General features: G+C 36.1%; 1 protein-coding gene across 3 annotated transcripts in view; it reads right to left on the bottom strand.

Moving 5' to 3' along the window:
- LOC126183282 (DNA fragmentation factor subunit alpha-like) overlaps window positions 1–23,331 on the bottom strand; it is a 92,210-nt gene that overhangs the window by 41,078 nt on the left and 27,801 nt on the right. For 2 of the 3 annotated variants that reach the window (XM_049925111.1, XM_049925112.1), the window contains exon 5: window positions 19,202–19,414. The exons of the other annotated variant lie outside the window; for it this stretch is intronic. In XM_049925111.1, the coding sequence (XP_049781068.1) occupies window positions 19,210–19,414 (205 nt within the window). In that variant the 3' untranslated portion in view covers window positions 19,202–19,209. Of the gene's footprint in view, window positions 1–19,201; window positions 19,415–23,331 lie in introns of those variants that run through there. 3 annotated transcript variants of the gene reach the window in all.

Here is a 23,331-nt window from a genome sequence, read left to right as displayed (position 1 = left end):
TTACAAAAAGCTCCATTTTGAACATATAACAGCAATGTGGAGAGTCATATAAGTTTCTTGTTATGCTGAATATCACTGAGTGATGGGAGAAGATTATAGCTGTAGACACATTGGTACAACACACGGAAGCTGAAAAGCAATAGAGCTACATGCAATTGCACAGCATACATTTTTTATCATCTCAACAATCAATACAGAAGGAAAAAAAAATTATTTTCTTAGCAGTAGTCACCACTGTCTTGTCTATATGCATGACATGTACACTACCAGGAGGTACTGTTTCTGCCTACTCTTTGGGAATAAGTACCTATATCCCTTCAAATGATTTTATTTAGATTTAAAACAGTTAACAAGCAATTAAAACAGTCTTCAAATTTAAGACCACCACCACCACCACCACCACCACAGCAGCAGCAGCAGCAGCAGCAGCAACAATTTCTTGGCATTTAATGTATGGCCACATACTAATTATGACAATCTGAATATTATTGTTTAAGCAATAACAAATTTTGCAAACCCTCATTGATATTTCTATTGTTTTGTAGACACTTTCACTGGCTAATAGGTTACTTACTGGATATCTTTTGTAGTAGAGTCAAATGTAAAAGATCAAAGGAAGAAAAACTCTATTATAATGCATTAGAGTCTTCCATCAACTGTTCTCTAACAGACCTTTGGGACACTGTAGCTGCATGTTGTGAAGATTATTTCAAATGATTGCGACTAGAATAATGTACTAATCATACACTACTGAACACAAACCGATGCACAGTGTGTAAGTACTTGCAGTTTCAAGCATTCTCATCAAGTTGTCTGAAGAGGAATCACATTGGGCTGACAATCACATGCCCATGCCAAAAAGCATAGATTATGAAAACATCAACCAAGTGAAACCCAACTCACACTTTTCACACAGGTCATATTGAAAGCTTTGGATCAAAGCAGCCAGGTAGAAGTAGTATTTCTTGGTTTCCAAAAAGCATTTGACTAAGTGCTACATCTACACTTATTGTCAAAATACAATCATAGAGAGTATCAAGTGAAATTTTTGACTGGACTGAGGATTTTTTGGTAGGGAGGATGTAACATGTTATCTTGGAAGGAGAGTCATCGTCAGAAGTAGAAGTAACTTCGGATGTGCACTAGAGAAATGTGTTGGTACCCTTGCTGTTCATGTTGTATGTTAATGACCTTGCAGACGATGTCAATAGTAACCTTAGACCTCTTGAAAATGATGCAGTTATCTAGAAATAAGTACTGTCTGAAAGAAGTTGTGTAAGTATTCAGTTAGATCTTCTTATCATCCCAAAGTGGTGGAAAATATTATATTGCTTTAAATATCCAAAAACATAAAATTGTGCACTTCACAAAATGAAAAAAAATGTAATATCCTATGACTATATCAATGAGTCACAGCTGGAAAAAATCAACTCATACAAATACCTAGGTGTAACAATTTGTTGGGATATGAAATGGGATGATCACATAGGATGTCCTGAGTAAAGCATGTTGCAGAATTCAGTTTACAGAAGATGGAAGAATAATGGTGCAAATTTATGTAATTAGCAGGTACATCAAATAGTGTGGATCCCCTTTCAAGTAGGACCAATTTGAATTCACACTCATCTGTATTCATTCTTTCCACAACTCAAAAACATTTCTACATGTCATTTCCAGCGAGGCTTCACAGAAGCTCCACCACTGTTGCCTTTTTGTCAAGTTCACGCCAGGAACTGCTCAACAAATAAGTCTTAAGCAGCACAAAGTTCTTTCATTCCATTTATGTGCTCGTAGTAGACGATATGTCAAATGATGAAGCCTGGTCCACAAAATAAAGTACCAGTTAACCTACAAATATAAGGAAGGCTCCAGTGACTGCGGAACTCTTTGATATGTAACACCAATATCTTATATTCATATCATATGAGCAGTGCATATTAATTCTTAAATGTATTATATCTGATCTGTGAATACATTTTAGTTGTCTGGACTGCTTTATGAGATTTTTACAGAAATGGACACTTCCATGTAGTACCGCAATTTTTAGTTGAGTATTTATTTAAATAGCAAAAGATTCACACCACATTATTTTCCTACAACTGCAAACTTATTGCCTGACAAAGCGAACTGCAGACCCAGCCATAGTGGGAAGTAACTTGGTCACATTGTAGATACAGCCACACTAAAGTTGAAAGTAGTGCACACCATTACCACGCAGTATGAGCACAGAAAGTGCTCATGAAAATGTCTTTATGGGTAGCTGTAATGACTTGCAGTTAACATCACTGAATTTACTGACAATGAGAAGGACAAATAATGACAATGCTGAGAGAAGTTCATAGAGCGTGCAAGCAAAATTTGGAAGTAGGGTTGATTGATAGTGAAGAAATTATGGCAGGAGGGACACACTGCTGAGTAGAGTGTAATTGCAGTATCTAAAAGCAAAGAGCACACAATAAATATCCCATTGACAATAGGGATAAATGTGTTATTAGACAGAAATTTCACCAACTTTGTGAAAATTCACAGCTTTTCTTGAACATCACTGAATTTCAAGGCTAGCAGGCAAACTCTGAGAAAAGTTTTCTATGTTAAGAACTGCATTATCCAATGCACAGATGTAGCAGTATATTTTAGTATAGACAATCAATTTCAGTCTAGGATCAGACCACCACTGGTCCCAAAAAACCATCTCATGTATACATTTGCACAATTGCAATAACAGTTATTAGATATATATTATTCCATCACTGATAGTAGCTGTATATACGTAGCATTATGTCAATTTAATACAACTATGTTTGCCACAAGTATGAGGTTAAATTGACATAATGTTACATATATATAGTACTATCAGTGATGGAACAATGTACATCTGATAACTGTTATTGCGCAATTATGCAAATGAATAGCTGAAATGGTTTTAGGACCCAATGGTTGTCTGATCCTAGATCGAAATCAATCTTCCCTAATAAAATACACTGGTACTGTTGTGTATTCTATAATGCATTTCGTAACATTCATTAAAGCGTCACAACACCCCATAAAATATTTCTAAAAATGATTCTGCCTATAATATTTGCACGGGCGCTGACTCCATGGGGCCTGCGGCGGCCAAAGCCCCATCAAAAATTCGTTATTAGTTATATTATGCTTTGTAAATTCACAAAATTATGTTGGAAATATTTATCTTCCTTGTTTGACAATAGTTACCTTTTAAAATACATTCAGTAATGAGTTAAAAAAAAATTATTATTGACTAAAAACGAGTGGTGTGAATCATGATAGTGTTATGGTGCTGCAGGCACACTTAGAATTTGTTCTGGTGTGCGAACCTTCAGGTAAAGTCTGGCGCCAGCTGGCCAGTGCTGCGGCTGCGGCAGCATCAAAAGGACTGGAGCAGAAGTGCGTGGAACCCTCCGCCTCCCGTCGCCTTGACACTTCGAGACATTACGACATTGCAGCTATATAAAGCCCACCCTGCTGTCGCAGTCATTCAGTGTAGATAGTTTCGTTCAGTGCATGCTGCAGATGTGTTTAGTGTTCCAACATTAGTGTCTAGTAGACTCTTTTATATGACTATATCTTATTCATTTACTTTAGTCTCTTAGTGTATTGTGAATTAAGTTTGCAATGAAGATTAGATGGGTAGATCACATAACTAATGAGGAGGTATTGAACAGAATTGGGGAGAAGAGAAATTTGTGGTACAACTTGACTAGAAGAAGGGATCGGTTGGTAGGACATATTCTGAGGCATCAAGGGATCACCAATGTAGTATCGGAGGGCAGGGTGGATGGTAAAAATCGAAAGAGGGAGACCAAGAGATGAATACACTAAACAGATTCAGAAGGATGTAGGTTGCAGTAGGTACTGGGAGATGAAGAAGCTTGCACAGGATAGAGTAGCATGGAGAGCTGCATCAAACCAGTCTCTGGACTGAAGACCACAACAACAATAGCAAATTTGTTACCAAAAAGGCATGCTTGGAAGTTGATGATACTGCAAGTCAACCTCCAACAATTATTGTCTCATCAATTGCTTCGGAGTCTTCAGGCGAGTGCCATTCACAGCCAAAACCTGGACAATCTGGTAAGGGAAGATCATTTCAGAAGTCTTGGTTGATCAAATATACATGGCTAGAATATGAAGCATCTACTGAGAAAGTTTTTTGCAAAACCTGCAAAGAGGCAGATGCTAAAAAACTATTACAATTTTCTTCAGAAAAGAAGATGCATTTACTTCCGTAGGGTTTTCTAACTGGAAAAAGGCTTTGGAAAAATTCAGTCTTCATGAAAATACGTTTACACATAAAGAAGGTGTTCTGAAACTAAATTCTATCACTAACCGAAGTGTGGCCTCCCAATTGAATGAACAGTTAGACAGTGATATGAAGAAAGGCCGTTTGGCTCTTGAGACGATTTTTACTACCATGCAATTTCTATGTCGACAAGGACTAGCAATTAGAGGGCACGAAGATGTAAACTCAAATTTTTTTTAATTGTTGGAACTCCAAAAGAATGACATACACGAGTTTAAAGATTGGTTAAGGTGTTCGGGGTATAAGTGGATGTCCCACGATATTCAAAATGAGATCATTGATGTACTAGGAAAGTCTGTGTTGAGAAAGGTATGAGCTTCAATCAAGAAGACTGAACATTTTTCTATTGTGGTTGACGAAACAAGTGATTCTTCGATTCACGAATAAGTGTCATTTTGTATTCATACTGTCGATGATACCTTAATCATCGGCGAAGACTTTATTGGCTTATACGAGACCCCCAACACTGAATCACAAACTCTGTTTAGTATTTTAAAAGACTTTTGCTCATCTTTATTTGTCAATGGATAACTTAAAGAGGACAGTGCTACGATGGTGCCTTGAATATGAGAGGTAAGTTCAAAGGACTAAAAAAGTTAGTTTTGGATATACAACCAAAAGCACGTTATGTGCACTGCACTGTTCACAGTTTAGACTTGGCAGTTGTAGACAGTCTCCGCCATCTCACGTCTATGAGGGATATTATGGCTTTAGCCAAGGACTTAATAAACACCGAAAGGGAATGCAACAAAAGGATGAAACTTTTCAAAAGCATACGCTGTGAGAGCGCCAACGACCAAACTGGTCTATGACCCCTTTGCCTGACTTGATGGACTATGTGAGCTTCTAGTATCTTGAGCATATTGACAAAACTTTGAAGAACTTCTAGAGTTTTTTGAAACATTTTCTGCAGAGGACAAAACAGAGGCAGGTTACAAATGTGCAGGCTACCTTGAGTCAATGTTACAATTCAAGACTTATTTCTTTTTACATCTTTAGTGCCACGCAATGAACCCAGTAGAGGATGCCAATGAAAAAATTCAGTGCCCTCATGTAAGTGTTGCTGAGATGGAAAAAATATATGAGGGCTTGATTTGTATATTGAATGGAAGGCATGATAGTTTTGAACACTTTTGTGAATTGTGTTTAAAAGAAAAACCTTCACAAGTTGTTGATCCTTCGCTAACTCGGAATCTAAGTATACCAAAGAAGTATGAAAAGCCAGCTCACTGCACACTTTCAAAACCCCAAAGGAATACTACAAAGCTATTTACATTGAAGTTTGTGAAACGGTGCAATCTTGCATTACTGAGCAGTTTGCTTCAACTGGACTCACACAGGTAACTGCAGTTGAACAAGAGTGCTTGCTTTCAGTAAACAGAGGTGAAACAAATTTGGAAAAATCAACTGAGTTTTTGAAAAATGACCTAGACATTGAGAGACTGTGTTTACACTTGAATATGTTAGGCGATATTGCTAGTAAAAAACAACTGGTCTTAAAAAACATGCGTGATGTAAGAAAGTACATTACACAAGAGCCTTCAGTTGAAGAAATGTTATATGAAGTAGTGGAGCACATTAAACTTCTCCACGTAGTTCCAATCATGACAGCAACAGCAGAACGGTCATTTAGCGCACTTAGACGTCTGAAGTCATATCTCCGATCAACAATGGGACAGAAACCATTGAACAACTTGGCTGTTCTTCATGCCCACCAAGCTGTTTTGGATGAATTGGATATCCAACTAGTCATCAACAACTGCATATTCAGTAATCCACTCAGACGGGTGACATTTGCACCTTTCTAAAGACACTCTAGCCCTAATAATAGCATTTAGAGCAATATTAAAAATCTTTATAAAATAGAGAATTAAATACATACATAATGTTAAATTTTCAGTTTCGAAATATTAGTACTGGTTTAGTACTGTATTACTATAGTACTGTATTAGTTATTTTCAAATACTTAAATATTTTTAGGGTGTAAGACCCAATTAAAACCCACTATTTACATACTTTTTGACTGAAAGTATTAGGCATACTATATTAACTTTATAAACTGTATAAAAGCATTAACTTTGAGATATTGTTTTTATTTAATGAACCCTGAGCTTTATTCAAAGTAAGCTTAAATTAGCTATTTCACTTATTAATCAAAGTGCTATTACTGTGCAACAGCAATATTTTATGTTTTATTCTTTTAATGATAGTTTAGAATTTATTTAAATATAATTTCAGTCTTTTCAGAGCTACAAATTCACTGCTCTGTAATAGTTTATAAGCACGATTATTATTGTAAATTAAATTAGCTTATTACAAAAATACTGTTCATGTTTGTATTTTGTTTCTTTTTTCAAAGCCAAAAAAATGTGTCAGGCTTGTCAAGTTTCCTAGAGTGTCGAGTTATCGAGAGTCCAGTTATTGGGATTCTAATGTTGATCATATGATTCTAAAATGCTTAAAAATAACTTTAAAACTCACCATTTTTCATCTAAAATTTAGAAAATTTCCCAGGGCAGACCCCCAGTATGGGCTCCCACCTCAATATTTTTTATAAGTCGGCACCCTTGAATATTGTTTCTCGAATGTAAACATATTGGTGCTGCCACCCCGACTGCATCGTCAGTTTGCTTTGCTGGGTAATAAACTGGTATCGAGTAAACAAAGTTTCAAAATGTCAACAGAAGATTACAGGGTGAATGCTACCAGGTAGAAAAATTTTAGAAATGCCCTCAACTTAGGCAGAGTTTGGTGAAGCTGAATGCTTTACCAATGTTGTATATCCACTACACTACTTGCAAGTCACTGAGAGGACAACAAAGTACATTTAACAATTTTCTCATTCTTCCTTACAAATTCCATATGACTACTGAAATTAAAAAAACAATAACTCGTAGCAATGGTGGTTCTTGGCAGAGCTAACAAGGACAGACTCCAACTTCTAAATTTTACATGGTAGCAGTCTTTCCATCGTGAGACACAGGAAAGGCTTTTCTTGTCAACATAAAATATTAAGCAATTCAAGACTGCACATTTAACTCTGGCACCTGTTTTGTGAATCCACTACAGATTTCATTACACTGTGTAGTAAGACAGTAAATGTTCCCCTACTAATACACAGTCTAGTCATATTAATGTGATCATCATAATGTAAATGTGTAATAACTATTCACAAACAGCTGGCGCCAGCACTAGCAGTGGAGGGTATATAAAACACGGCCAGGAGACACGGAAAACAGTGCAGTCATTGTTCTAACGCAGAAATGGAGCAATTTATCTGATGTACAAAAGGGTAGGATCACTGGCTTTCAGGAAAAGGGTGAAGACATTTCTGAAATGGCTAAGTTTGTCAACTGTTCACATGCTGCCATGGTTAAACTACACCATGTGTGGCAAAATGGTGCTATCCAAAACCTCTGTCAAGGCAACTGTGGTGCACCATGGGCCATAGATGACAAGAATAAACAATGGCTGCAAAGATGTGTACAGGGGAATAAATGTGCAACTGTTGAGCAACTGACATCCGAGATAAACCGAGGGGCTACCAACAGTATCTCCTCAATGACCATTCAGCAAACTTTGTTGCATATGGGTCTTCATCCATGGTTCATGCACCCAGGCTGACTGCTGTTCATCAGCGATAAAGGTTGGAACGTGCATATGCCAATAGCACAACTTGACATTCATTGTGTGGCAACAAATGGCCTTTTCAGATCAATCACGTTTTATGCTCCATCAGACAGATGACAATTTCTGCACACAGGGTGAAATGTCCGAAAGCAAACACCTGCAACAATCGCCGGAAGGGTCCAGACCGGAGGAGCGGGCATTATGATCTGGGTAATGTGGTCATGGCATTCCCTGGTTGATCTTGTCATTATGGAAGGCAAAATGAATCAACAAATGTATGCATCTATCCTTAGGGATCACATTCAGGCTTTTGACAAGTGATCACATTAACATGACTATGACTGGACAGTGTACAAGGGTGGTTTGAAAAGTTCTCGGAACAGAGAAAAAGTACTTACATCACTGAAACTTTTTTTTATTTTCAATGTAGTCTCCTTGTAGATTAATGCACTTGGTCCAACAATATTCTAGTGCCTTGATCCCATCTTGAAAATGAGTTTCCTCCAGGCCTGAAAAATAGTTGTCAACTCCAGCTATCAATCCTTTGTTTCAAAGGACTCTTCATCCACCATGAAAAATTTTCAGTTTCGGGAAGAGATTGAAGTATGATGAAGCCATATCAGATGTGGCAACAATTCATACCTTAGTTCATGTAGTTTTGCCATGGTGACAGCACATGTGTGCAGGTGCGCTTCAAGAGTCGCAGCACCCATCATGCAGATAATTTTTTCATTTCTAATTCTTCAGTTAAAATATGATATACCCTTTCAGATGACTTCTGGCAAGGGTGAGTGCTATGTCACACACTTTCAATCAAAGATCCACCATCACCATTTTGTGCACTTTTCCAATGATTTCTGGAGTAGTGACATCTTGGCCAACCACTGCACGGATCATCATCTACATTCTCCCAACCAAATTTAAATTCATTTTTCCGCTTGGCAACAGTTGAATATGAAGGAGCAGAGTCCCCCAGTGTATTCTGGAAATTGGCAAGAATGTCCTTCACTCTCATACCTTTCTTTTCGAAGTACTTAATCATTGCTTGACTCTCGATTTCGCAAATCACTACTTCAAAGCACAACACGATTTTATTCTTACAGACCTGAATATTTTGTCCCCAGTAATAAGATAAATCTACCTCACTGCTCCTTTGTTAAAAGGTGATTATTGCATCTGATTCTCATGTTTAACTGACATTTTACAGATATTAAATTCACATATTGCCTGTTTCTATAGTATGCTACTAACAATTAGTCACTACCACACTTTTACTTAGTCCAAAGAAAACTATGTTGCAAATTATTTCACAGTATTTATACTGTACTAAGTAACCAAAGGTAACAAGGAGAAAAAAATGAATAATTTAGAATTCCTGAATGCACAGTTGTGGTCAGCATAACAGTGTACGTAATATTTGTGAAGATCTCTCTCATCAATTGCTGATATATTGTACAAATTCAGATGTTTCCCAAAGACAGCCAAAACCATTAAATCAATCGTGGTTAAGGCAGTGGTGAAGGTAGTGCATTAGAAATAATCTCAGTCAAGTGAAGCAACAAGTTCATTGCTACCAGTCACACCTGATTTATTTCCACAGTGCATATATATATATATATATATATATAGAGAGAGAGAGAGAGAGAGAGAGAGAGAGAGAGAGAGAGAGAGAGAGAGAGAGAGAGAGAAGGAAACATTCCACGAAGGAAAAATATACCTAAAAACAAAGATGATGTGACTTACCAAATGAAAGTGCTGGCAGGTCGACAGACAGACAAACGAACACAAACATACACACAAAATTCAAGCTTTCGCAACAAACTGTTGTCTCATCAGGAAAGAGGGAAGGAGAGGGAAAGACGAAAGGATGTGGGTTTTAAGGGAGAGGGTAAGGAGTCATTCCAGTCCCGGGAGCGGACGGGTATACACTCGCGCGCGCGCGAGAGTGTATACCCGTCTTTTTTTCCCCCCTAAGGTAAGTCTTTCCGCTCCCGGGACTGGAATGACTCCTTACCCTGTCCCTTAAAACCAACATCCTTTCGTCTTTCCCTCTCCTTCCCTCTTTCCTGATGAGGCAACAGTTTGTTGCGAAAGCTTGAATTTTGTGTGTATGTTTGTGTTCGTTTGTCTGTCTGTCGACCTGCCAGCACTTTCATTTGGTAAGTCACATCATCTTTGTTTTTAGGTATGTGTGTGTGTGTGTGTGTGTGTGTGTGTGTGTGTGTGTGTGTGTGTGTATTTGTTTTATGTTAGGGTAACCAATTGCAGTTTCTTCAGTGGTCAAAGGCTCCTTTTTGATTTGATTTTTTGTGGGTCCTGTTTTATCATACAGCACAAATTCTACCACTGATAGATCGGACAGGTCAAAATGATGATATAGTTACACTTAGTATAAGCAAAAATGAAGTCCAAGTAAGCAAGTAGCTATTCTTGTAATCTAAAGTCATCAGTATGTGTTTAAGGAAAAGTCAAAATAAAGATACAGTAATATATAGTACCAGCAAAACAGTAGGCAAATTTAAATTAGGTACATATTCGTAAAATTTAATTTTTTAAGTAACATTTGTTTTACATATTCAGAGAATGTTTTACAGAATAGAGAGAGTGCTTTATTAGAAATGCTTTTTGTTTCATTTTAAATATTGGATACAAAGCAATTTTTATTTCCTCTGGTATGACACCAATGTTAATTATGCTCCTCTGACTGGATGATTGTCTGGAACATATTTGGTGTATATTTAATTTCCCTCTGGTACAGTAGTTGTGTACATTCTTGTTATGCAGCTGCCTGTTTCCAAGAGGTGGTTCATAGTGAACAAGATAGTTTCATAAACGAATAAGCATAGAATATTAAGAACACCAAGCTCAGTAAAGTGAGATTTACAGGACTCCATCTTTTTTTAAGGCCAAAAATTATTCTTAAAACTCTGCATTCTAAAATCATCTGTGCTACGAGTTGGTGTTCCCATAAAGTGATCCCATATCTGTGCAGTGAGTGGAACTATATGTAGTACGCCTGCTATACTGTTGTTTTGATTGTTGTAAACTTTAATATCCTTAAACCATTGCACACAGTAGAGAGTTTTTTCAACAAAGTATTTATATGCAGGTCCCATTTTAAGTCCTGTTGAACACACAGGCCCAAAACTTGTCAGACTTAAATTTTCTAGAAGCCAATTTTTTTAACACTTGCCTGCACAGATACTTGGCTAAATATGGAAAAATAAACAAAAGTTGACAAATATAATTTTCTCAGCATTTACAATACATTTTTAAGGTTTCTGCCTGCATAAACTTAGAACTATGCTGATGTCCGCAGCAAATAGGATAGCTTTTTGTGGACTCGTATATTCAACAAAGGTGTCCACACAAATCAAGAAGAGTAGCAGTTCTTGTATTGGGCCCTGAGGCATACTATACTTTATTGATAATTCACTGGAAACGAAAGAGTTGTTTCTTGTTTGATTCACACACTGAAGTGATACCTTCTGCCCACGATTTTTTAGGTATGAATACAACCAGCAACGTGCTACATGTCTTATACTTCATACGGTCCAGGACATAAATGGCTTTAGACAGGCCTCGGAATATACCTGCAGATAATTTATTAAATGCCTTTAAAGTACAGTTCCAGAACTCAAAAATTGCTGTTTGCATAATTTCAGTCTTCCTACAAGCATGTTGTTGGATGGTAATTTATGCACGAAACTTATGAAACTATGATAAAGTTTACCTAGAATTTCTGAAAAGCAACTTAACTGTGATACAGGTCAGCATTTTGAAATTTTATCAGAAGTACCTTTTCTGGCAGTGGTGAAACTTTTTTCAGAACATCAACAGATAGAATGAAAATTTGCCAATGATATTGCTATGTGATGAGCATATGCTTTTAAAATGAAGTGAGATACTTCACTATGATCACATGACAATTTATTGCTATATGATTTAATTTTAGTTACAATTTCATCAGGGTTTGTTTCACAGATATACACAGAGGCATCCAAGACACCACATGACTTGAGAAACATGGGACTGCTCTTTTGCAATTTGAATGAGATCAGCTAGAGAAGTGAAGTATTCACCAAATTTTTTACTACTGATTTTGGGCCTGTGACTTTTGAACCCTCTAGTGTTAACAATATACTCTGTTTCTGGTACCAAGTTACAAATTACTTTCTTTATAACTCTGCATATGAATCTCACTTTGTGAAAAAAAAACCTCATAAAACAAACTGTCAGTATATATTCTTTAAGAAATCAATGCTGTAATCACTATAACACACTAGTTTCATATTTAATGTACTGATCCTGTTCTGTAGAACCTCTAATTTGAGCATGAAGGCTGACAGATTTCCACCTGGTGCTCTGTATACATTAGTACATATGAAATAAGTTCTAACAATTTAGTAATTTAAAGTTTTAAATTTTCTTTTACTGTGTCAATACAGTGTTTGTTGACAAAACAGAAATTTATCTTCTGTTCTGCAAAGATAGCAGTATCACCCGTATGAAGAACTATCCATTAAAATGGCTCACAAATGTATACAGCGCAGTCAAATGAAAACAAGACAGATGGGGAAAAAAAGTAAGTAAACTATTTATTATTTCAAAAGTAATCACCGTAACTGTTAATACACTTATCCCACTGTGAGACAAAATGGTCAGTGCCTTCATGGAAAAATTTGTGGTTGCCTATGGAAGCATGATTGTACCTAGGTAGGCACATCTTTGTCCAAAACAAATTGACAGCCTGCCCACATTTTGCCAAGATTTATTTTGACTATGCTGCAGAAGTTTCACTGGGGAGCCCTTACATAACCTCCATACAGTTCCAATCTCTCCCCATACGATTTCCATATTTTTGAAGCCCTGAAGAAAGACATTCGTGGCCATTGATTTTCTTTGGACAAAGGGGTGCATGCCTGGATACAATCATGGTTCCATAGGAAATTGCAAACATTTTTCAATGATGGCATTGACCATCTTGTCTCACAATGGGGAGAATGTATTTACTTTTGAAATAATAAACAGTTTATTTTTTATTCCATCTGACTCTTTCATTTGACTGCTACTGAAGTTAGTTTTACTTCGTCATTTTGTAGTCAATGTTTAGTTATGAACATTATGTCTACATTTAGATTATATTCAAGCAGTACTTCTGATGTGGTAATTTTATTCTTAAGTGACTGAAAATTATGATGTAATACAACAAAATCAGGGCATTTTGACACCAGTTGAAACGATTTCTAGTTCTTTATCTAACAGCATTCCTAATACAGCACTTATCTTAAGAAGTCTTTAGTATCTTTGTTGTGGTACATCTCATGCACCACCACACTTTGTGAATATCTTCGGTCTCTCAGTATTTACAAAGTGTGGCAGTGTATGTGATGTAATATGATAAGAGAAAGAAGCCTGTTACCACTGAAGACAGTGCAACAGGCTACCCCATAGTCATAACACAACACATACATGCCATTTTAATTCAAATACATCCACATGGTGATGGATGTTTAATCCTGTGAAACATACTGTGGAAATAAATGAATTGTAACTGGTAACTTTAAACTTGTTGTTTCACTTGATATCAGTTAGCAGTCACAGTAACACCAAATCAAAAATGTTCTCATTTAAAATAATCTCAATGTTTTTATACCCATTAAAAGGTATATGTGGAAGTAATTATTGGGTACAGACTGTTTCAGCTTCTACAACACTTGTGATATCTAAGCAGTGCATCATACACAGCGTTGATACATGCCAAAACATTCCATATTCCTGAAAGTTTTCCTTCTGCTTAGTCTCTAGACACCACAACATATTTATATATGCTTGGACATAAATTTACTGGATAAGGTTTAAAATCATGACACAACATCACAAATAAGTACCAAATTGTGGTCTTTTTTAAACATGTCTTCACTGTTGAGTGACATCAGACACCCAAGAGAAACAGGCAGAAGTAGAATAGAATGTGAGAAATGACATGGGTTGGGGTATTGGTCTTCTAAAAGATAAGTAACATTTTAATATCCTATCAAGCTCACAAGTGATAGATTTAATGTTCAGAATGGAGAAGGAACCATCTCAATATTTTCCTCAACTGATTTAAAGCAACTGTGGAAGACCTAAATCAGGATGGCTGATTATGACTTTTGAACATTGTTGCCTGACAATATGATTCCAGTGTGTTAACAACTGTGTGACCTTGCTCAGCCAGCCATTTGTAACTCCCAATCAATAGACTCATCCGATGCAAGGCAATGAGGTGAAAGGAAACAAGGGAAGTGGTAACATAAAGTGATGGATATGAATTAAACAGTAAACATGCAGCATTGGTTTCAAGTATAATTTCCAATTTCTCCTTTTTTTCTGCCATCTTCAAGGTTATTACAGAGATATTAGCATCATTATGGCATTATTATTATTATTATTATTATTATTATTATTATTTCTTTTCTCAGACGTTATGTCTGGTCAAAAATAAAAGTGACGCGGAACTTGATCAAGCGTGACTTCCTTTTACTGTACGGTATATGTTACATTGTATTTAGGAACTTTCGGGTTATTTAACACTTATCAATAATTACGGATTTCTCTAGTTGTATATATAAGTTTGGATGTAGCTGTATTGCATTGATGTACTTGTGGATATTGTGTGGTATGACTCCTGTAGTTGATAGTATAATTGGTATAATGTCAACTTTATCCTGATGCCACATGTCCTTGACTTCCTCAGCCAGTTGGATGTATTTTTCAGTTTTTTCTCCTGTTTTCTTTTGTATATTTGTTGTATTGGGTATGGATATTTCGATTAGTTGTGTTAATTTCTTCTTTTTATTGGTGAGTATGATGTCAGGTTTGTTATGTGGTGTTGTTTTATCTGTTGTAATGGTTCTGTTCCAGTATAATTTGTATTCATCATTCTCCAGTGCATTTTGTGGTGCATACTTGTATGTGGGAACGTGTTGTTTTATTAGTTTATGTTGTAAGGCAAGCTGTTGATGTATTATTTTTGCTACATTGTCATGTCTTCTGGGGTATTCTGCATTTGCTAGTATTGTACATCCGCTTGTGATGTGATCTACTGTTTCTATTTGTTGTTCACAAAGTCTGCATTTATCTGTTGTGGTATTGGGATCTTTAATAATATGCTTGCTGTATATCTGGTGTTTATTGTTTCATCCTGTATTGCAAACATGAATCCTTCCGTCTCACTGTATATATTGCCTTTTCTTAGCCATGTGTTGGATGCATCTTGATCGATGTGTGGCTGTATTAGATGATACGGATGCTTGCCATGTAGTGTTTTCTTTTTCCAATTTACTTTCTTCGTATCTGTTGATGTTATGTGATCTAAAGGGTTGTAGAAGTGGTCATGAAATTGCAATGGTGTAGCCAACGTATTTATGTGAGTGATTGCTTTGTGTATTTTGCTAGTTTCTGCGCGTTCTAGAAAGAATTTTCTTAAATTGTCTACCTGTCCATAATGTAGATTTTTTATGTCGATAAATCCCCTTCCTCCTTCCTTTCTGCTTAATGTGAATCTTTCAGTTGCTGAATGTATGTGATGTATTCTATATTTATGGCATTGCGATCGTGTAAGTGTATTGAGTGCTTCTAGGTCTGTGTTACTCCATTTCACTACTCCAAATGAGTAGGTCAATATTGGTATAGCATAAGTATTTATAGCTTTTGTCTTGTTTCTTGCTGTCAATTCTGTTTTCAGTATTTTTGTTAGTCTTTGTCTATATTTTTCTTTTAGTTCTTCTTTAATATTTGTATTATCTATTCCTATTTTTTGACTGTATCCTAGATATTTATAGGCATCTGTTTTTTCCATCGCTTCTATGCAGTCGCTGTGGTTATCCAATATGTAATCTTCTTGTTTAGTGTGTTTTCTCTTGACTATGCTATTTTTCTTACATTTGTCTGTTCCAAAAGCCATATTTATATCATTGCTGAATACTTCTGTTATCTTTAGTAATTGGTTGAGTTGTTGATTTGTTGCTGCCAGTAGTTTTAGATCATCCATGTATAGCAAATGTGTGATTTTGTGTGGGTATGTTCCAGTAATATTGTATCCATAATTTGTATTATTTAGCATGTTGGATAGTGGGTTCAGAGCAAGACAGAACCAGAAAGGGCTTGATGAGTCTCCTTGGTATATTCCACGGTTAATCCGTATTGGCTGTGATGTGATATTATCTGAATTTGTTTGGATACTAAGTGTGGTTTTCCAATTTTTCATTACTATGTTTAGGAACTGTATCAATTTAGGATCTACTTTGTATATTTCCAATATTTGTAGTAACCATGAGTGGGGTACACTATCAAAAGCTTTTTGGTAATCAATGTATGCGTAGTGTAGCGACCTTTGTTTAGTTTTAGCTTGATATGTCACTTCTGCATCTATTATCAGTTGCTCTTTACATCCTCGTGCTCCTTTGCAACAGCCTTTTTGTTCTTCATTTATAATTTTGTTCTGTGTTGTATGTGTTAATTTCTGTGTAATGACTGAAGTTAATATTTTGTATATTGCTGGTAGGCATGTTATGGAGCGATATTTAGCTGGGTTTGCTGTGTCTGCTTGATCTTTAGGTTTGAGATAGGTTATTCCATGTGTAAGTGTATCAGGGAACGTGTATGGGTCTGCAATGTAACTGTTAAATAATTTAGTTAGATGTGAATGTGTTGAGGTGAACTTCTTTAGCCAGAAATTTGCTATTTTATCATTTCCAGGGGCTTTCCAATTGTGCATAGAATTAATTGCTCGGGTGACTTCATGTTGCAAAATTATCACTTCAGGAATTTGTGGTATCATCTTGTATGAGTCTGTTTCTGCTTGTATCCACCGTGCATGCCTGTTATGTTGTACCGGGTTTGACCATATGTTGCGCCAGAAGTGTTCCATGTCTGTTATGCTTGGTGGATTGTCTATTTTAATGTGTGTGTTATCTGTTGTCTGGTAAAATTTCTTTTGTTTTGTGTTGAATGTTTGGTTTTGTTTCCTTCTATTTTCACTTTTTTTGTATCTTCTGAGTCGTTTGGCCAATGCTTGTAATGTCTGCTTCTTTTCATCTAATTGCTCTATCGCTTCTTGTTGTGAGATTTTACCTAACCTTTTTCATTTTTTTTTCTGACATTTCATTTCTTATAAATTGTGTTAGCTGTCCGATGTCTTTTCTCAGTTTTTCTATTCTGATCTGTAGCCTGTGTTGCCATGCTGGTTTTGTGGGTTTTTTCTGTGTGTTGGTTGGTTCTGATCTCTGCCTAGTGTGTATATTTAGTGTAGTGAGTGCTCCTATATAAACCAGTAGTTGTAACTCTTCCATAGGTGTGTTTTCATTTATTCTGTTGTGTATGATTGTGTTGATAGTTTTTATTGCTGTTTCGACTTGTGGGTTATTTGGTGGTCTATGCAAGAATGGTCTAATGTCTGTATTTGTGTCTTTGTATTCTATATATGTCAACTGAAATTTTTCTTCTATATCTAACATGTGTGTCACTTCATGTTCTATTTGTGCTTGTTCTGGTGGCTGTCTTAAGATTTCGTTTTCCTCTGATTGTTTAATTGATGCGTTTTGTTCTTTGTTTGTTTTCTCTGAGATGTTTGAGTCCATTACTGTATTTTCTTCTTCTTCTAATTGCACATTATTTTGTTCCAGTATTTGTTGTATTTGTTGTTTGATGTTTTCTAATTCTGACTGGGGTATCCTGTTATTTTTTATTACTACACGGATCTGATCAGCTAGCCGTTGTTCTGTTAAAAATTTTAATTCCGGGTATCTGGTAATAAGTGTTGTCTATACTTGTTATCTGTATCCAGTTGTGTTGGTTCCTAGGTTTGTTGCTTGGTAATAACAGAACATGAGGTGTGTATCAACTTCATCTGACCATCTCATCCTCTGTCTTTGTTTTATCATCATCATCATCATCATCATCATCATCGTCGTCGTCGTCATCTCCTCAATTTTAAATACCGAGACTAATTTGTAAAAAGACAAACACTACACTAAACCTAACATGCAATTTGCAGAATCAATTACATCATTATAATGAACATAAGGAGTTTTAACTCCAAAAGAATAACAGCAAGTACAAATGTAAGAATTACATTTTATCATCTTTGATGAGTTTTTTATCTCACCCCAACCCACAACGACTTTGGCATTTGCTGGCACCCAGTGTCAGGTCATTAGACAATCAACTCATCCAGCACTAACATATCTTACATCGCAATTTCCTTCCCTGCACTCTTTGGTATCACAGCATGTGATGAATATGCCAAAATCTTTGTTTAAAAATATCTCCTTCTTATTTTAAAATTGTATCTTGACTTTTGCTCTTCATCCTTCGATGAAGGAATCCACAGTTCTACAGTTTCAAGGTTTAATTTGTGTTGACTGTAGACATATTTCCTCAGCTGAAAGGAACAGGTTCCTTACCGTTAATAATTTACAATGCAACTTTTAGTTTTTAATTTGCCTGCTTACATTATGTGAACATTCATATTTATATTCCGTGAGTTTGGTAGCCAAGATAAATGAAATTTATGAGTCCTTATCTTGGTACTACATCAGACTGTATTGCAATGTCAATAGTAACTCTGGGTCTGACATAACAGACCATTTACCTATGATTGGGTCTACATATGAGTTTACAAAGAGAGCTACCAGCACAGGTCACTGCTTAATAGTAAACAAGGTGTTCTCAGCAATGATCTCCTATATTTTACCAAGCAAAGATAGGTTCAATAAACCTAATGACAATTAAGCCAATTATGCTACTCATCTATTCTGAGAAATTTTAGCTATCATTTCACTGTAATGATGAGGAGTGGTATTCCTTTCAAATTTCAAAAAGTGAGATGAAATAAATGCCACACTCCCAGTGACTGTTGATCACAGGACAACATCTCACTGCATACAGATACTCGTGTTTGGAGAAATACTGGTTCACCAACTCATTACAGGTGAGACACAATCTTTCCCCTAAATGTTCTCTAATTTTATGCAGTCAATTAAGAGCTAGAAAATCTAACTATTTACACCTACACTTTATTTGTCTAACTTCTGTGCATAACAAGTATCTAAACTAAAAGTGATAACCCCTGTTCACAAAACAAAAAACTCACATGCCAAACACAAAAAACAATGTAATGAAAACTAATAAAAACTCCCACCCTCCAAGAAATACTGCACAATACCTTTCCTGATCTGCTACACTTATTTTCTGACTCACCTCAAATGTTCTGCCTATAAGGGGCTTGATGTACCTTCATTCCATCCAAGGTAATCTACTGAAGAATCACCACTACTGCCATTAATATCTATACTATCTTCTTCACTATCACTTTCAACTGTATCAACAATTGCAGGTGTTCCCTTTTGTGTTTGATCCAAGTGACCAAAACTAGTTTCTTCCTCACTTGTATCACTTGTTATTTCTGTTTCTGTAACACTTGCATTTTGGGAAAACTGTCAGCAAATAATTTACCAATACAAATGGACAGAGTTCAACTGCCCGACACAAGGAAATAATACAGCTTACACTCTATATCAGGAATATTTACAATAAAATGTGGAATTGTGGAGAGAGACCCCACATAACAATGACAGATATCAAAGTGTATATTTTATGTATCTAATTTTGTACAGAAGTACCAAAGGTTGTTTAAGAAAAATATTAACTCCAATTCATGAGCGATACTTTTATAAAAAAATTTGCATCTTTAAATGGTGATAGTACTGAAGCATTAATGTCTGTTTTAAATTTATAATCACTTTTAAGACTCCATCTCATTACTGCTATGCGTAATGAAGCATTCTAGAAAAATATATATTTATTATGAATACAACTAGATAATTTTGTGATCGTGTTAACTTTACTTTGGGATTGCACAAAGTGAAACTCAGTTACTTTGTACCTAATACCTGTAGCCATACTTCTTAATATTATGATTGATGCAACACTGTTTATAAAAGCAAATGTGAAAAAAAGAAATAATTTTCAGCCAGCAGCAATCAAATCTCCATTCATATGAAACTTTCTTCAGTGTTCTGTTCCTCAAGTGTACAGATTCCAGTTGCCCTACTCATGCCTCTGTGGTGTGTGTGTGTGTGTGTGTGTGTGTGTGTGTGTGTGTGTGTGTGTGTGTGTGTGTGTGAGAGTCAATTTCATGCTTTTATTACAAGAAAAGTTAACATTCACATGAATATGAATTTTAATTATACAGAAAGTACACAGAGAGCAAACAAGAATTTAGATCACAGAAAGAGGATGAGATTTAAAAAGATCAGAAAACACTCAATGAAAGTGTACCAACTGAAGAAATCTATCACTTGAAATGCTTTTTATTGTAATATGAAGATGTGGAAATAATGTCAATGTTTCATGAATTTTGTACAAAAAATTTTCAGCTAGATAATTGCTAAGTTTACAGGTCTGAAGTGTCTAGATTTATATTTATAATTTCAGTATAATTACTTATTTGAAGTGACAGAAGGGAGCTATTACTTTTAAACAGTACAATTTCGACGGGAAAAAAAGAATGAAGGAGGTTTTCCTACAGAAATTTTGTAAAACTCAATTTATGAATTAATAAATACATCACTGTGGATTTGTAGTTCTTTAAAAGGATTCCACATAAAGTGATACCTAAACAAACAATTAAAACAATTATGGATTCATGGGAAACAGAGTTTACAGAGATAAAAATTATGAAAAAACACTTTTTTATCTTACGGCAAGGCAGATGGCAATAATGATTATTGGCTTATCAGTTCTAGCCATATGATTCAATGCATTATGCATCTGCTTCTCCTCAAAACAAAAAGAAAATAAACAAGGTAAAAAGCAGTTAGTAATACATACTCTGCACTCAAAAATAGCTGCTAGCAATATCTTGTTTTTCTTGGTGAGCTTCACAAAATGAACTTCAGGAATGGATCAAAGGTATTATATTTAAGAATTTAACATGCATTCACCACTATGTGGTAATCCATGCAGTGTCTTGCAACTAATTATTCCTCTGCAATGATTTCAATGCCATTTAGCATTGTTTGTTTTTTTCCTTTTTACGCCAAGCTTTCATATACTGCACATATTTAACATAACATATTTAATCTCTTTCATTTTATGTTAATGATGATGACAGTTCATTCAGAAACTTCTTCATTTAACAATAATTTTAATGTAAGATTTTTTCCTTATTAATTCCAAAGAGACCTTCATTTCATCAGGATGAGATGCTACAGGTTGAGAGGCAGGGGGAGGCAGTTCGAAATTTATTTTGTTCTAATACATGAAATTAAGTGGCATCTGACCTACTTGATAATAAAGATATTTGCATACTGTAGCACAACATGTACAGCAGAAGTCTTATTTGCTCTCCATCAACTGCTTTGTTGGACTGCCAAACATGATCTCTTGACCTTATTATTTCAACAAAAGGATATCTCTGCAAAGCCTTCAGCTGCTCTTGCTGGTACAACATATGCCACACTGTTTCAGCACTGAAAGACCTAAGTCAAAACAAGGAATCTGATTCATAGCTTTAAGATACTTGTCATTACTGTGTCATTACTGTTCCACCTGGTATGCAGCATATAGGGGACTTATGACAAAGCCTAAGTATTCAAGAAGAATGCAATCATCACAGTACTAATGAAAGTAGATGCAGAGAGGTGTGAGTGTTGGTAAACAATGAGTTGAGTAAGAGATGGCTGCAAATACTAACTCCAACAATGTTAACTGGAACACACTTTTTGAAATTTTAGAATATGATGATGATAGTTTCAGGGCACTCAAATGCATGGTGGCAGACTGTTAATGAAGGTACAAGTATGAGGAATAGGTTCCCAGATATGCGAGTGGCTCGAAGATTTCTTAAGTAACAGAACCCAGTAAGCCATCCTCAATGTCTAGTGTTCATCAGTGAGAAGGGAATCATCAGGAGTGCCCCTTGGAAGTGTGCCAGAACTGCTGTTATTTTCTATATACATGCATGACCTGGTGGGCAGGGTGAAGCAGCAATCCTCGTTGTTTGCTGATGATGCTGTGGTGTATGGGAAGGTGTCATCATTGAGCGACTGTACGAGGGTGCAAGATGATTTAAATAAAATTTCTTGTTGGTATGATGAATGGCAGCTAGCTCTAAATGTATAAAAATGTAAGTCAATGCAGATAACTAGGAAAAACAAACCCATAATGTTTGAATACAGCATTGGTAGTATACTGCCTGACAGAGTCACATCAATGAAATATTTAGGCGTAACGTTACAAAACTGTATGAAATGGAATGAGCTTGTAATGATTGTAATAGGGGAGGCAAATGATTGACTTCAGTTTATTTGTAGAAATTTAGGAAAATGTGGTTCATCTGCAAAGGAGACTGCATACAGGACACTAGTACGACCCACTCTTGAGCACTGCTCAAATGTTTGGAAGCCGCATCAGGTTGGATTAAAGGAAGACATCGAAGCAGTTCCAAGGTGGGCTCCTAGCTTAGTTACCAGTAGGTTAAAAAAGAAAAAAACATGCAAGTATTACGGAGATGCTTCAAGAGGTCAAATGAGAATCCCTGGATGGAAGGTGATCTTTTTGAGGAACAGTATTGAGAAAATTCATACAACTAGCATTTGAAGCTAACGTCAGAACAATTCCATTGTCACCAACGTACATTTCGCATTAGTACCACAAAAATAAGGTAAAATAAATTAGGGCTTGTATGGCATATAGGCAGTTGGTTTCCCTTGGTCCTTTTCTACTGGAACAGGGAAGGAAATGACTAGTAGTGGTACAGGGTACACCCCACCACACATTGTATGGTGGCTTGTGGAGATTCACTGATAGGAATATACTGAACCATCATGGAATAGTTAATTGGGCAATGGAGAGAAATGTGTGTATGTGTGTGGGGGGGGGGGGGGAGGTTGGGGAAGGGGGGAGGGGAAGGGGGGGGGGACCAAAACATGACTGTAGCAAGCAGTAAGCAGGTTCACAGGTTCAAAGGTATGTAAGGCTGCAATAGTTACAAAGAGATGACGAGCCTCACACAGTACAGAATAGCATGGAGGGTTGCTGGAGACTGAAGACCATAACAAAAGCAACATGCAAGTTGAAGCACATGATAACTTTTGTCAACTACCAAACTACATCTTAAAAAATGAAAGGAGAGTTTAGGGCTTAACATATATTACCAAGCAGAAGATCCTTGGAGACAGAGACCAAGTTCACATTGGGTAAGAATTGGGGACAAAATAATGCTGCCTTTAGGAAAGGAACCATTGCAGCACGTCTTACATATTTTAGGGAAAGCATAGAAAAATCTAAATCTGGACGTTCAGATGGGAGTTTGAAACACAGTCCTCTCGAAT

The sequence above is a fragment of the Schistocerca cancellata genome, chromosome 4 (genome assembly GCF_023864275.1).
Source record: "Schistocerca cancellata isolate TAMUIC-IGC-003103 chromosome 4, iqSchCanc2.1, whole genome shotgun sequence".
NCBI classification, from domain to species: domain Eukaryota; kingdom Metazoa; phylum Arthropoda; class Insecta; order Orthoptera; family Acrididae; genus Schistocerca; species Schistocerca cancellata.
Note: the sequence above shows the minus strand (reverse complement) of the source record. Positions and strands in the feature narration are given on the sequence as shown.